Here is a 15,437-nt window from a genome sequence, read left to right as displayed (position 1 = left end):
CTCTATTCATTGATAAATTTTATACTCTAAACATTATAATAAAATGTCGCTACATTACTAGAGGCCGCTACCTCGGCCATTGATTCCCACCCATTACATGTTGTCACTCAAGGAAACTTTTTAACATTCTGATGTTCCAAGGCCTCGCGATATCCTTTCCCGGAATTAATCGCGGCCGATATGTTCTCAAGGCTCCCCTTTTACGCCCGCGGTATAGGGTCCCTCCCGGTTAGGCCCCTAACTTTCCGTCCCACCTCCTTTCTAGTCGCCCGGTGTCACTCTCTCAAAACGCGATCGATCCCCGGGAACCGCCGAGGCCGCTCTCTTGGCATATTGTCTTTGTAATCTTTATGATATTCCTCCAATCCGGATCGCGGTACGTGTCTCCTCTCCTCCCCGAGATTCAAATCAGCGGTCGATTACCATATCATTGATCCCTCCTCCCGCTTTCTTTGTCAGGGTGGTGGCCGCCACCATCTCTACTTTGGAATCATCGCTTTACCCCATATGCCATGGCAAATGGCGACTCTGAGTGGGCGTTCGTGGTGTAGTTCGATATGCCCCACAAAGACATGATTTAACTTCGTCCGCCCATGAACCCCCTTTTTTATCCTCCGGTTTTTTTTTGGATTATCCATGATTGTCTTGTTGGAGGATTTCGCTTTGCCCATTCCTTCCCGGGTTATAAGGAGCCTTGAATCCTTGTTTTACCTTGAGCGCTGGAGGAATTCTCGCACCTTCCCCCCTGTAAATTGTGTTCCATTATCGGCAATTATGGTGTGTGGCAACCCGAACCGGCATATTATATTTTCCCATAGGAATTTCTTCACTTGTTCCTCCTTGATCTGTTGGAGTGCCACACCCCTACCCAGCTTGGTAAAATAATCGATCATTTTGCTAGCATATATCTTCGTTTACCACTGGCCATCGGTAGCGGTCCTACAATATCCAGTCCCCACATCGCGAACGGCCAAGGACTATATACCTTGTGCAAAGGTTCAGCGGGTGCATGTATCAGTGGTGCAAATCTCTGGCATTTCTCACACCTCTTAGCATATTCGATTCGCTTCTCTCTTGGTGTGGCCAAAAATACCCCGGGACAAACACCCGCGCTTTGCGTCGTTCTTCTGCCGAATGGCTACCCGCGATCCCCTCATGAACTTCTGCTAAGATCTCTTTCGCCTGACGCGAAGCTAAACATCTCAACAACGGTCCGCTGACATTCCGTCTGTATAGGTCTCCTTCCATTAAAACGTATCTTTGTGATACCTGCTCCATTCTCCTTCGCTCTTGTCTATCATCAATTTCTCTCCCCAATAAGAAATTTTTTATGGATCTATCCACCCTGGCTCTTCCTTCATGGTCATTCCTACCTCGGCAATCACGGAGGTACTCGGCTTGCTTAGCACCGACTTGATTGATGCATACCGGACCGGGAAGCACCGCGGCTACATATGCCAATGCGTCAGCATGTCTATTTTCACCGCGTCCTAAATGCGCGAACCGGATTTTGCCAAACTCACTCGCTTTCCTCTGTAATACCTCCAGGTACTTTGCCATCCTGGGGCATCGGGCAGCAAATTCTCCATTCATCTGACAAATTACCAAGTTGGAATCGGAATATACTGTCAGCTCCTTCACTCCCAGATCCGTGGCCAAATCTAGCCCAGCTATCACCGCTTCATACTTTCGATTCATTGTTTGAAGCCGCTGGCCCAACTTCATCGATAATTCAAGTCGATTATTCTCAGGGGTGACTACCACCACTCAATCCGTTTTCGTGTCGGTTTGCGGACCCATTCGTGAATACCCTCCATCCATTTCTCATGTCCCACGGGTCTAACACATCGCCGTCTCTCCCTCCCTCCCCTCCTCCATGATCATATTGTCCCCCAAGTTGGGTCTTCGGTGGGGAACTCACCAAAACTCTGCCATAGCTTGTGCTTTTCATTTGTCGATTTGGAATTCAATGTCATATGCACTCAACAACACGCCCATTTCAAAGCATTCTCCCCGACTTGTCCGCTTTAACGCTTGTTTGAGAGGCAAGTTAGTCACCACAACCACGGAATGAGCATCGAGTAAAGGCTTCAATTTTAACGCAGAAAACACCAAGGGCCAATGCAAATTTCAACTTTCTTCGTATCGGTCTCTGCATCTAACATTGTTTTGCTCGGAAATACACCGGCCCTCTCCTGCCTTGTCCACCACCCTTATTAACCACGGAACTAATAGCATATTCGACACCCCAAGTACAAATCTGACTTTTTCCCCTTACGGCGCGACAAAATAGAGCCTTTTCCCAAATAAATCTTTAACTCTTGGAAAGCTTGTTCACATGCCTCGGACCACCGAAAGTCGGATGTTTTTCGCAAAGAGCGGTCTAATAACGGTCTACACACTTGTCGGCGACTTGGAAATGAACCGGTTGAGGGCGCATGATTCTTCATGAAGCATTTGAACCTCCTTCACATTTTGGGGCGATTGCATTTCCACCAACGCCGATCCGGTCCGGGTTAGCTTCTATTCGGCGGTATGTGACAATATATCCGAAACTTTCGAAGTCACCCCAAATGTGCACTTCTCGAGGGTTCAACCTCGCCTATATTTTTCGCAATATCGCGAAGGTTTCTTTCAATCCCCCCAGATGTTCCTCCTCAGTCATGCTCTTCTCTACCATATCATCTATGTATATTTCCATACTCCTCCGGATTTTGCATTCAAACATCTTCTCCCCTATCCTTTGAAAAGTTGCCCCTGCATTCTTTAGTCCGAAAGGCATTCCTCCCTCGACAATGAACGCGGTCTTCACCTGGTCTGGGCCATACATTACCACTTGGTTGTACCCCATGGATGCGTCCATGAATGAGAAAAATTTGAACTCGGCCGTTCGGTCCACCAGTTCGTCTATCCGCGGCATAGGATAACAGTCTTTCGGGCATTGCTGGTTGACATCAGTAAAATCAACACACATTCTTACTTTCCCATTTTTCTTGGGTACCGCGACGATGTTTGAGAGCCATTCGGTAAACTGACACTCTCGGATGATTCCTGCGGCACTCAATCTTCGCACTTCCTCTCTTATCCCTTCTGCATACTGCGGTCTTATTCCTCTCATTTTTTGTCGGACGGGTTTGGCCCCTTCTCTCATGTGCAGCTTGTGACACGCAAACTCGGGGTCCAAGCCAATCAAGTCCTCAATCGACCACGCGAAAACATCGCTGTTCTCTGCTAACATCTCAACTAACTTTGCCTTCCAACTCTCTGGCCACTCGGCCCCAACAGACACCAGTTTCTCCTCTTCCCCCTCACCTAGATTCACGGTCGCAGTCTCGTCCAAGGTCTTTTGTCCCACCGACCCATCTCCCTTAGCCATCGCAGTCTGTAATTGCTATGCTGGGGACTCGCTTTCCCCCTCCACTTCTTCCCGGATGGCTGGTCGATTCTTTAACCACCACCTGGTGAATATTTTGAGCGGCGACCTGGTCCCCTCTGATTTCATACGTTCCCCCATTAGTCGGAAAGCGGATCACCTGGTAGTATGTGGATGGAATCGCTTTCATTTCGTGGATCCATCTTCTCCCCAAAATTGCATTATCTTTGGCGGCGTCCACTATCATGAAACGAGTGAATACCGCCACCGTCCCGGTCCCGATATCGGTAATAATAATTCCCCATGGGCTCGGTTACGCTTCCATTGAATCAAACAAATTGGTTCTTGGCGGCTTTCATCCGCCTTCGATTCGATGCACATCTCTCCATCAGCGCCTTTAAATAGCAAATCACCGAACTCCCACAATCTATCAAAACCCTCTTCACCATATAATTACCCATCGCGCCGTAATAATCACCAAAGCATCCGGTGTGAGGCGATTCTTGCTTCAGATCCCGGGGTGAACTCTATCCTTCCATCGCCTAGGGCGTTCCCTGGCACTGGTCGCGGAGCACATGAAACCTCATTTATCTGCTGTAAGCTGGCAGTCCTCCGCACCTTATCTCTGTGTGCATTCCTCCCCATTGTCTCCCCACTATATATGACATTGATTGTTCCTAATATTCTGGCCACGGCTGGTGCTCTGTCCACTGGGTGTATCTCCTTGATAAATTCCCTTAACAACTCCTTTCTCTAATATTCAGTCCATGCTGGAAAGCAATGACTGCGGTGTGCTCGTCCAGACTTTCTACCCTTAAGGTCTCCTCCTTGAATCTACACAAGAATTCCCTGAGTGTCTCTCCGGACTTCTGTTTGACGTTAAATAGATCCGCAATATCCACTACCCTTCGTTTCTGATGGATAAAATGGTCTACAAATGCTTGCTCCAACTCTTCGAACTTGGTTATACTCCGCGATGCCAACCTATAATACCAGTCTGATGCTCCACCCTTCAAACTGGCGGGAAACATCATCTGCCGGAGCCCATCATATTTAACCTCTTGCCACGGCGGCATTTGCTGAAATGGTGCAAGTGGTCCGCGGGGATCCCCCTTCCCCATATATCTCTCGAATCTTGGTTACGCGAATCGCTTGGGCACCTCGGCGTTCAATTTCAGATCGGCCCGGCCGGATTCGATTGAGTCCGACCACCACCTTCTTCACCACCACTTGACTTTCCCTCTCCGCCTCCCGATTCATTTCTCTGTCTTTCTCGATCATCGCTTGGACCATCTCCATGGTAATGCCTTCCCCCGTATCGCCTGGTGGTTTATGACGCACTTCCTCATGCTGACCTTCTACTTCACTATTTTCTGGCTCCCTTGTCTCTTCCTCCTGTGTGGATTCCCTTTCTTTCCTCAGACTCTCATTCTCATTTCTCAACCTTCCTATCTCTTCCTGTAACAGCCTGGTTGCTTCCCCCGCACTCTCGGGAACTTCCTCTTCCAACTCCTCCATCTCCTCCATTTCCACACTCCTGGTTTCATCATCAGCCCCCTCAGTCCTCACTTTTTTGGGTCTCCCTCTTGTTTTCTTCGCTATGGTTGTCATCTTCACACCTTCTTAGCACTCACTTGATCGTATGCTTTCCTCTCGGTCCCCACAGACGGCGCCAAATGTGTTGTCCAAAATTACAACCTATAAACTCCTCCCCTCCCTTCTCCCCTCTTTTTCTTTTTTTTCCTCCTTCTCTTCTCTTCCTCTTCTCTTTATATACTTCCTAACTGCCTCTTTCTTTAACCGCTCCCATCTTCTCTAACCGCTCTTCTGTTTCCATGATCTCCTTACATGCCCCCACGTCCTGGAACTGTCCACCTCTCTCCTCAGAGATCGTGTCTTGGCTTCTGTACTCCAGCTCTTTCTTTCCTTATCCAACATCTCCCTCAACTCATAATACCTCCACTGATCTTCTCGCACTTCCAGAGTCCGCGGCCTTATAATTATTCGCGGACTATACCGTTATGTTGCCCCAGCCCAGGACACACCAGTCGTCTTAGTAGTCATATATTAGGCTGATACAGTTTCCCTTGCATATCCTTAGTATTTGAAATTTTGAGTAGTATGTCTTTGAGTGCATGTGTTGTGAGCTTTCTTAAAATAGTGTGTGCACCTCTACAGTTGGATAGTTTTACAGATGTTATTTCTGTTATCCTGAGGTGCTTTTGTTTAACCCTCTAGTCCATATGAAATTAGATGTGCGTTTTCTTCATCTCTAGTTTGCTACTTCTTGGCATAGTTGAGTATATGTTTCAACCTAAAATTTATTTCTAGGGGGTGTAACGGGGTCCACACGATCAGAAACACAACCTTGTTTAAAGATGTGGTATGTTCTTTTACTTGAGGAAGTAGATTTTCATTTGTGTATTTTTTCTTTCATGGCAGGTAGATATCATAAATTTCAGAAAGCCCACTTTGTTATTTCAGTGGATGGGGATGAATGCTCTAGTTGTTTATGCTTTGGCTGCCTGTGAACTCTTTCCGGCAGCCATTCAAGGATTCTATTGGCGTACACCAGCCAACAACTTGGTATGCTTATTCTAATCAATTCTGTTTTACATTTCTTTCTGGTGTCATTTTCTTTTGAATTAATGATTGCGTCATTGCCTTGGAGTTAGTTTACCTCCCTTCTATAGGAGTTTAAGACCAATTAGTGTGCTGACTTAAAACCATACTTGTTTTGCAGGTAGATGGCACTGAATTGTTATTGCAAACAGTTTTCCATTCAAAGAGGTGGGGTACCCTTGTGTTTGTATTGCTTGAGATCCTATTTTGGTGTCTTGTTGCTGGCTACCTCCACTTGAAAGGTATATATGTGAAATTATAGCATGCGAGGAGGATGTGTGTTACATGTACGCGATTTCTTGTGAATAACGTTGCATTAAACTGCAAATCTTCACCATAAATTTGTACCATCAGTATTGATGAAAAAAGATAAATTTCCACAAGCAGTTGTGTATCCAGTGATGTTACTCCTTTTGTTCATAGTCAGACCCACCTGCCACTAAGCTATTTGTAGTCCACTATGTTTTTTCATCATGTACCCTTGCTTTCTGTTCGGCTACACCTCAATGTGAATTGTGTAATCTACATTTAGTATTTGGGGAATCGTAAGGGTCAGGGTCAAATCCCTGAGAGTACCCTCACAGATTCTGTCAAATTGAACTCGTAACGTCTGTGATCATTATGATATGAAGTAATTTCTGATAAATTAAATTACATTCTTTAGTCGGTGATATCTAACTCATTTGGCATCTGGAGTCGTACCATGCACAGGTTGTGTTCGAGTCAATTGAGCTATGTGCAATGTAAGTAAGACTATTTGTGGATGACTTGGATCTACACAATTGCATGGTAAGAATGCTCTAGGGTAGTGAAAAACATGACAATTTGTGCTTCTTAAATTTTCACTTAGAATGACGTAAAGACTAATTGCGTAAATGTAGACACGTTGAGTTGTTAAAAGTTCAGAATCAAATTTCATTACTATCAATTTTCCTTTCTCTAGCACGCAAGAGGTTATGGCTTTCATTTGTTGTGCATGTAATCTCTACCAAAAACATTGCTCCTGTACTTAAAAGAGGCCTGATATCAGAATAACTGATATGGGAAATGAAACGAGCTCCTCTGGATATCGGACCTACTAGTTTTTTTTGTCTTTTATAATCAAAAGCATACACGTCAAAGAACCAAAACGAATTGCCACACCAACCAAAAACGACTGAAATTTTGATACAATGGAATTAGTCCCTTCCAACAATTCTTTTCAAAGCAAGATGTATTGAATCGAATCAATCCCAAGGGAAAGAGTAGTAGTAAGAAGTACGCTACTTTCTTTCCTTGCCTGTAATTCTATAGGTTTTACTTCTTTCAATCTTTGAATTCTTTATTTTTCTCCAAATTTGTTGTGCAAAAGAAAACCAGACAACAAACTAAGGTTGCGTGTCTTTTAGTCCTGTGTCTCTCTAGGCAATAGGCATGTTTGCCATTTCAATTCCATAGAATTATAGCATAGGAGCTATCCCACGTCAGAGTAAAACCTTGCAACAGTGGGAATGCTGGAATTCACCATGTTTGCCATTTCAATTCCATAGAATTATAGCATAGGAGCTACCCCACATGTCAGAGTAAAACCAAAAACAGACAGTACAAAATAATAATTCAACTAGTGACTGAAAATTGTGCCTAGCACAAGGAATGCCCTGCCAAAACTCAGTTTGATCAACACTAGATCTTTTTCCATAACTCTTCGAGGTCATTAACCTTGCACCCCTTAAAGAAGATGCTAGACTTTGAGTGATCAAGAGACGGGTATCGAAAATAACAAAAATGGCTATTGAGGATATTGAAATTTCAGTTGGAACAAGGACCAACAATACAAAGACATTATACCCATCAATCCCCATGGATGGTATAACGCTCCCACTTTTTGGTTGGGTCATATATCTGCAATCATAGTACAAGAGTTTGTAAATTATATACTCAGCGGAAAAAGGTCAGAACAGATCAAAACAAAATCGAAGCCAACAAGAGAGATATATCTTCTGTGGAGATTGAAACAACTAATAATTGACACAAAATTGAAGCCAAACTATCTTCTGTTTAATAGTTCTCTCATGGAAGACAAATCCTAGCCAAACTGACCAATTCATGTGGTGCTACTCACTATCAACCGGTGGAAGTTACTCACAGCCCTCTTTCCACTGGCCACGCCCATTGGGTTAGTAATAAGCAAGTGAAAATAAGTTCGAGATTTAAGCAGGCAATAGCTGTTCAATACAATCTTGGTCAGCTAGTACACATCTGTATATTTAAATAACTCTAATAACAGGACATGATTCATTGGACACCACATCATGAAGTGTCCAACTCACCAAAATCTCAATACATCCATTCTTAAAAGACTTCTTTTTTTAAAAATAAGGGTTAACGAGTATTACCCCCCACTAGATGAGCCTATTAGGATTTCCCCCATGGGAAATTAGGGTTCCCCCCCTCCCCCCTAAATACACAAAAAAAAAACACGGTCAACCCAAGTTAACTTTTTTTTTGTGTGTACTTGGGAGGGAGACCCTAATTTCCCATCTAGTGGGGGGGAAATCCTAATTGGCTCATCTAGTGGGGGGGATTATAACAACAAAGTATGTTTATGAAGACTACAACAAACTATTCAACCAGGGGGGAAAACATGTAGAATCAACAAACTACATATGCATTATCCTTGGGCCTCATCTACTCATCACAAACCCTTTCATGATCATTTACCCCTCAAATGACCTTTCTTAGACCTTGCAGTTTATTTGTTGCAAATTTGCATTTAAAATTCTGCATTGGAAACATTTTTTGCATGGCAAAGAAGCACATTATATAATACATGGAGTCTCCCTACAAAGTTATACTTCTAGCATTGTTTTAAGCGAATGTTGGGAACTCTTGGCACAAGGTACATCCCGGTCTCTTTCTTATTGAACAAGCTAGTTTGAAAGATGCTTCTTCATAACAGAAAACAAAGACCGCTATCAAGCGAAAAAGCTAAATATACGTTACAAAAAGCCATCCAAGATGATGTCCTATTAAATTTGCACAGAGAAAGAAAGAGAGTATACCTCCCATCGTGAAGCAGGGAAAATGTGTTTATTCTTTTCATACCAATGCCTCTCGACTACCTTGCCAGCATGAGACTGAAAAACAAACATAAAAATGAGGGTGCATACAATAAAGTCGCAGTGTGCATGGAATTGAAACGCAGTTGTATGACTTGCATTCAATATTCAATATAAAAATTATACATGTTACGCATACAATTCTAAAATATACCAAGATGGGTCCATAAATATGGATGTATACCACTATCAACCAAGGTATAGAAGTAGGATACAATCGGCTATGATAGATTGAGGTCCTACATTACAGCGATATCGGTATCAAAGCCAGTAACCCACACCGTGTTCAGTTTTCAAGCAAACCTTGAAAATACGTATATGAAGAAACGGATAACAAGAAAACTAGAACAGCCCGATCACATACCTCATCTTTCTCTTTCCTTGCATCCGCAATTGTACGCACATCCTCGTGTACATCGAAATGGAAAAGCTGTATGGAAGAGGAGATAGTGATAAACGTTAATAACTTTCACGTATAAATCAATATAAAAAATAGCTTCCAAAACAAAGAAGTGTGCATGTGTGAGCATGCAATCTTGCCTGTATTTCGTATTTATTATGACGAACCGACCGATTTCAAACTAAATAACAGGGTCGTATGCTATTTGAGGGAAATCTATACGAAAGATGATATCCCACTTTTGGAACCATATAGTTTAGGTCAGGATTGAGGAACCATGCAAATTTGGCCATAATTTACTCATCTCTCACAGACTTTAAAATTTGATTCCACAGGTCAATTTAAGAGGGGTGGCTTATGTATGTGCAATTTCTAGTCTTTTATGTACAGCATACGGGTATAATAGATGTGCTTCTGTACCGATAATCAGATGTGTGCCTTTAAGCTTAAAATATTGTTCACAGATTGGCTTCTCAACAACACTCTGCACAAGACAAGTGATAACAAGTCCTTCTTACATATATTATAACTATTTTAAGTCATGGCACCTTCCATTAGCTCAGTTGCGTTTCCATATGGTTGAAAAAAAAGGATTCAAATACAAACGTTTTTAGGGGAAAAAAAATTGAGCATTACCGGCCCACTCTTGCCCCTCGCCTTGTTGATTATTAGCTCGTAGAAGCTGTGCTGCTGAACTCCAACAAAATATGGAAAAGTTAAGTAAAATGTAGTAGTTAACAGATACAAAACGAAGCGCATGTAATCACACTGATTTGAGAAAGGACTCACGTGAGGAATGATTAAATCTTCTTTTACATATAGCAAATTCTCCACTGAAGTTGTTCGAATCTCTCGGAACTCGGGTGCAAGTTGTTGCTGAACAGACCGAAGAAATTCTCCTATTGTATCACCCTTACGTAGCTGAAGAGAATAGCAATGCATATATAAATATATTAACAAGGAATCATATAAAATAAAACTCAAGGAAATGAAACAGAGTACAGTGACTAGCCTGAAGAACTCGACGATGACCAGCACCGTCCCAATAACTGTAAGTAATTTGAAGGGGTTCATCTAAAATACAAGAAAATCCACATCAGTGCAATGCAATATAACATTAATGCTAACAGACTAGAATGGATTAGAAATGCATTTTACTTCGAATCTGTTCCTGCTCGAGAAGCCACTGTTTCCGCAACCTTTCCCGCTCAGCTTGTTCCTCCGCCTCCCTCTCACTGAAGATGATCCTCAGCACCCCTAAGTTCAATGTCCAAGCTCAAGCCGGAATAGAAAAGTGAACAAGTAGAAACAGAAAAGAATTGCAGTACCTGTCTGGCAAAAAGCTTGTCTCTACTGTTGGATCTTTGCCAAGTTTCCCATTTCCAAGCCTCTTAGTTTCTTGATCTTCTGCAATACCGAAAAAGCATTTTCATCATATGAACTGTACAGATTCGGAGGACAGGACACCATAGTTTAAAGCAGTATCATATATTATCTCCAAAAACATTCAAGTCTGCCCCAAAAAAATTTAGAATACAGAATTTTTGTTGACTAGACAAGTTATTGAGGTAGTCAATGGCATGGCTAAAAAGTTATTCGGAATACGGATTCTTTTGTTGAGTAGACTATTACGAAGGACCTCATGGAATATGCATTGTGATACACGTTTTGAGACCTATAACAAGTCAAGACAACGATACAAAGATTTAAATGTGTGATTTGCCAAAATTAATATAATGTGTGATTTAAAATGTTATGTTTAGTTTAACATATCTTTAAAATGTAACTGTTGTGGAAGAGACACTATGGACGAACAAAGTATGTAGAATTAGCTATATCTCTAGATTAAACATAGAAGCCATTTAGAACAAAATCCTCTTTTGTCTACTCATTTTCATGTTGATCAACATTTAATCGAAACATCAATTACTCTATTTGTCATTTCATATCTATTCTTTTCCTAAGTTACATTGACATAGATACGTGTGTCCGTATCCGACACAACGAAATATCAAAAATTGAGGTATATCACATACAATATGTGTCCATGTATGTCCAACACGGACATGTAGATTCGTATCTAACACAGATTTGTTTTTGAAATATGGAATGTCCCCGTAACATAGAATCTTTTCCCAATATATTTAAACGTACGACAAGACAGTTTAAATTAGGTACTCAATTTACAAGTAAACAGATATACATGCTGAGCAATGCTAAAAGACCGGAAACAACATAAAATAAACAAGGCTAATAGATATACATACTGAGCAATGGTAATAGACATTGTGTAAAACAAAAACAAAAAATGATTACTGTTATCTTCCTCGTCCTCGTCACTTGCATTTTCCATATCATCATTAAACGACAACCTCGAATTCCCCTTAACTTTCCTCTTCTTCCTTTTCTGTAACTGTAGTTCCTCTTCTCTACATTCCCAACATAACAAAAAATCATAAAGCAAAACCTCAAAATATTCAACTAAAACTCGAAACTTATTAATAAGAAAATAAAAAACTCACTCTTGTTGTAACTTCTGCAACTTCTCTTTTTCCTCCTCCTCAAATTTACTCCTTATATTTACCCTCTATACAAAAAACACCCCACATTCGAAACATATAACAAAAATAATACCACAGTAAAAGTTTTTGATTAATTACCTTTTCAACGTATTGCTCTCTAGTAACAAGCCCAACTGTTTCTTTCTTAAAAGCAGTTTCAAGAATCTGTAAATAAAAAAATATTAGTACATAAATAATAATAATAAAACAGGTGTGGTATGTTACCTCGGAAGTACCGGAACCAAATTGGAGAAGACCAGATTGACCACCAGAAGAAGCTGACTTATTTTTCAGGTCTTGTATTTTTTTCCGTTCTGCTTCTCTTTGTTTTTCTAATCTTCGGATTCGGACTGCGTCTTGGGCCGTGCCCACGTACCCATCTCCCATACCCGACATCTTTTTTTGAGCTACTGGAGGATGATGGATTTAGGGTGTTTCAAATTTTGTTATTCATCTTCATATCGTCGATAGGGATACGCTGATATATTCACCTTGAAATATCGATTCCGTATCGGTGATATATCATGTTTTCCGTATCCCATTTTCCAATTTTAATCGTAGTCAAGGACACCTGGGCTTTGAACCGATTCACATTGCTTTAGCTTGTAACTACCAGAAAAACCAGATTTCACCTCGTTTTAATTATTAATAAGGACAGATTTGCTGTGCATACTTCACATATCAAGACGATACCATTTTCTTTGTGATGTTTGGTATGCACATTACGCCTCGCAAGATATTTTCGTGATATTAAGATGCCAGATGACTGATCTTTGTGTATACCATTTTCTTTTTGTGATGCCGCAGTATATCAAGATAGTTTGTGTATGCCTAAGGTGGTATGCACCGAGACCTATACATATTATGGTAGTATTGTCTTTTTCGGACAAAAGTTAATTATTGTCCTTCAGAATGTTTTTGAAATAAGGGTGAGTTTTTTAGTTCGTTATTTCATAATTTTACCTTTTTCAGTTTTGTCCCCATTAAAAATAACTCTATTTGGTTATATATAATATAACACTTTCCACAAACTAAAATAATTTTAAATTGGATATAAATTGGTAAATTCAATCCAAAGCAAATGGAGTTAATAGTAGACTCAAATGCTCCACTTTTGAGCTCAAGTAAGTACCACCCAACATCTAGAAAAACCCACTAGTAAGATTGATCAAATCAAAAAGATCTTACGGTTGAGAGACTGTAGACAAAGAAGACGAAGCTAAAAGAAACAACTCAGTCAGTAAGCTAAAGTCATATTGAGAACTGAGATCAACCCAAACGCTTGTAAGTTAATATGCTTTTGTGGTGTAATTTAGGAGGTGGGAACCCCAAAATGTGAGGACCTAATATTTTGACTGAGATAATAGATCATTATAACTGAAGGTGTTCTTGGAGAAGAAACAACATGGAAACCATCAATATAAAAAGAAGTCGTCAACCTAAGAAATGATGGGGGTAATTGAAGATAATGGCTAGTGGGTGCACCCTAGCTTACACGTGTGGTAATGCATGAATCAAAAAAAGTTGTATTAAGGGTTATACTAGATTGTATCGTCATTGAATTAGGTTGCACTTTTGGTGAAAATCTTGAAATGGACGCTTAGTTGAAAATTGAAATTAAGTTGAACATTTGGTGCCTCATTCCAATGGAACCCTATCCCATCATGGTATTAGTCGTGATCTTTGTTTAAAGAACTTCAATTTTCATTGTATAATTTTTGGCAATTGTGAAGTTCAAATTTAACGATTGCTAGAACAAAATCAATTTCCCATCACTTCCTAGAGGGTAAGATGTTCCTACAAACTTATCCAAATTTTGGGCCTTTAAGGTGTTTAACTAGTATCATGTGGTGGAATTTAGGAAATATTCCTCTCATATAATAAGTTTTTTTGGGTGATCTTGGACACACCCATAAAAACACACTCTCATACCCTATAACTAATTAAAGTTTTTGTCATACCCCTAACAACCCTCATACCCTATAACTAACTAAAGTTTTTGTCATACCCCTAATAACCGCCTCAATCCAATAATATCTTCCAAATTAATTTGAGGTATTTTTAATAGGGGCAAAAAAAAAAAAAAAAAAAAAAACACATGCCTTTTTTCGGTAATCTTCTTTTTTCTCTATTTGTCAAAATTTGATTTCAATTTTTTTTTCTTCATTCTCATTAGGTTGGTATTCATCCCCATTATTTTGATATGGTTGATTCAAATCAAATGTGGGTGTTTGCATGTTTATTAGTGAGAGAAATGTTGCTAAAGAAGATATTAAGTTATATTGGAAAAGAAATCAATATCATTTTTTTTATAGAAGAAGAAGAACATGTTCTTGTTCTTTTTTCACTTACAAGTGAAAAACTTAATATTGATCCTTAATTTATTTTAATAAATGAATTGTTTTGTCATAGATACGCCTAATAAAGAAAACGGGTAATTTATGAATATAAATGTGTCTAAAGTAATTTTATTTCTTTATTTTAAAGTTGGGTATGAGAGTGTTTTTATAGGTGTGTCCAAAATCACTTTTTTTTTTTGTTTTTTTTGGTAAAGTCTCGTATATTAAGTGATCTTCCCCCTCTATGAGTCTATTACACTATTATTAGTTTATTACCAGTCAAAATCTCTTTGGTCCCCCACCTAAAAGAGGATAGCGCATTAGCGCCATAGCGATTCATGAAAACTAAACTAAGGGGAACACTTGCCTTTCCTCTATTCTCTTTAGTATTCAGCTTAAATATTTAGCATTTGAAAGGCAAAACAGATCCTTATTCTGTTGATTTTTCTTTTATTGTGGGAACAGAATAAACTAGTTGTGACAGGTCCAAGTATCTTAAGAGCAGTCCACACTCCCATTAGCAAAACCACAAGAAAAGAGACACAATTATAATAGCAAGCCAAGAAGTTCAAGTTCATATTAGAAATTAAAGACCGGTGATCGATCATAGGCCATTACAGTAATTATCTTCAAAAAGTTTGGCTAAGCTTCCTATGCACTGAGAGGGAGTCTTTCTTAGGTATATTAGTTTCTTACCAACCAAGAGTGCAAAATTTCTTACGTGGTAAAGAGTTAACAAAGAGGTTCTTTCGGCCAACTTTGCCTCATATCCTTCTCACCATATATCCTGATTCCACCTCTATCTTTCTTGGCTTTATAAGCTCCTTTTTCCAGCTTATAAGAACAAACGATTGCCTGCCTCATGTCATGTTGCACTACCATCTCTACAACTTTCTTGATATTCTTTGCTCCTTTTAAGTTTTCTTAATTTGAAAATGGCTTCTGAGAAGGCAAATGCTGAGACAATGGAGACATATACAAGCAATGATCAAGCAGTTGTCGGGGAAAGAGCTACTAACACATACTTGGGAAGAGCAGTTGCAC

The 15,437-nt window shown here is 40.2% G+C and overlaps 2 protein-coding genes across 3 annotated transcripts in view; one reads left to right on the top strand and one right to left on the bottom strand.

Annotated features, from left to right (window-relative positions):
* LOC147498609 (uncharacterized) overlaps positions 1-6,666 on the top strand; it is a 33,421-nt gene extending 26,755 nt beyond the window's left edge. For both annotated transcript variants that reach the window (XM_086560558.1, XM_086560557.1), the window contains exons 12-13: positions 5,816-5,959; positions 6,117-6,666. In XM_086560558.1, coding sequence (XP_086416684.1) covers positions 5,816-5,959; positions 6,117-6,257 — 285 coding nt within the window. In that variant the 3' untranslated portion in view covers positions 6,258-6,666. The remainder of the gene's footprint in view (positions 1-5,815; positions 5,960-6,116) is intronic.
* An 820-nt stretch (positions 6,667-7,486) lies between these two features.
* On the bottom strand, positions 7,487-12,538 carry XCT (XAP5 family protein). Its single transcript, XM_086560556.1, has 12 exons — positions 12,280-12,538; positions 12,154-12,219; positions 12,016-12,080; positions 11,810-11,922; positions 10,822-10,900; positions 10,652-10,728; positions 10,506-10,567; positions 10,283-10,414; positions 10,130-10,183; positions 9,458-9,523; positions 9,037-9,111; positions 7,487-7,876 (listed from the first exon to the last, which is right to left on the bottom strand). The coding sequence occupies exons 1-12, from the start codon at positions 12,448-12,450 to the stop codon at positions 7,826-7,828; spliced, it is 1,011 nt and encodes a 336-aa protein (XP_086416682.1). The 5' UTR covers positions 12,451-12,538; the 3' UTR covers positions 7,487-7,825.
* Between the last annotated feature and the right edge of the window lie 2,899 nt (positions 12,539-15,437).

The sequence above is a fragment of the Coptis chinensis genome, chromosome 5 (genome assembly GCF_015680905.1).
Source record: "Coptis chinensis isolate HL-2020 chromosome 5, ASM1568090v1, whole genome shotgun sequence".
Taxonomy (NCBI): domain Eukaryota; kingdom Viridiplantae; phylum Streptophyta; class Magnoliopsida; order Ranunculales; family Ranunculaceae; genus Coptis; species Coptis chinensis.
Note: the sequence above shows the minus strand (reverse complement) of the source record. Positions and strands in the feature narration are given on the sequence as shown.

Bases quoted from the DNA above. Each gene is read 5' to 3' on its own strand.
- XCT (XM_086560556.1), bottom strand. From the start codon at position 12,450: ATGTCGGGTATGGGAGATGGGTACGTGGGCACGGCCCAAGACGCAGTC. The intron at 11,923-12,015 runs GTGAGTTTTTTA...TTGGGAATGTAG, and splicing joins TTGCAGAAGTTACAACAAGA to AGAAGAGGAACTACAGTTAC. The intron at 10,415-10,505 runs GCTAGTCACTGT...TATTCTCTTCAG, and splicing joins GTCATCGTCGAGTTCTTCAG to CTACGTAAGGGTGATACAAT.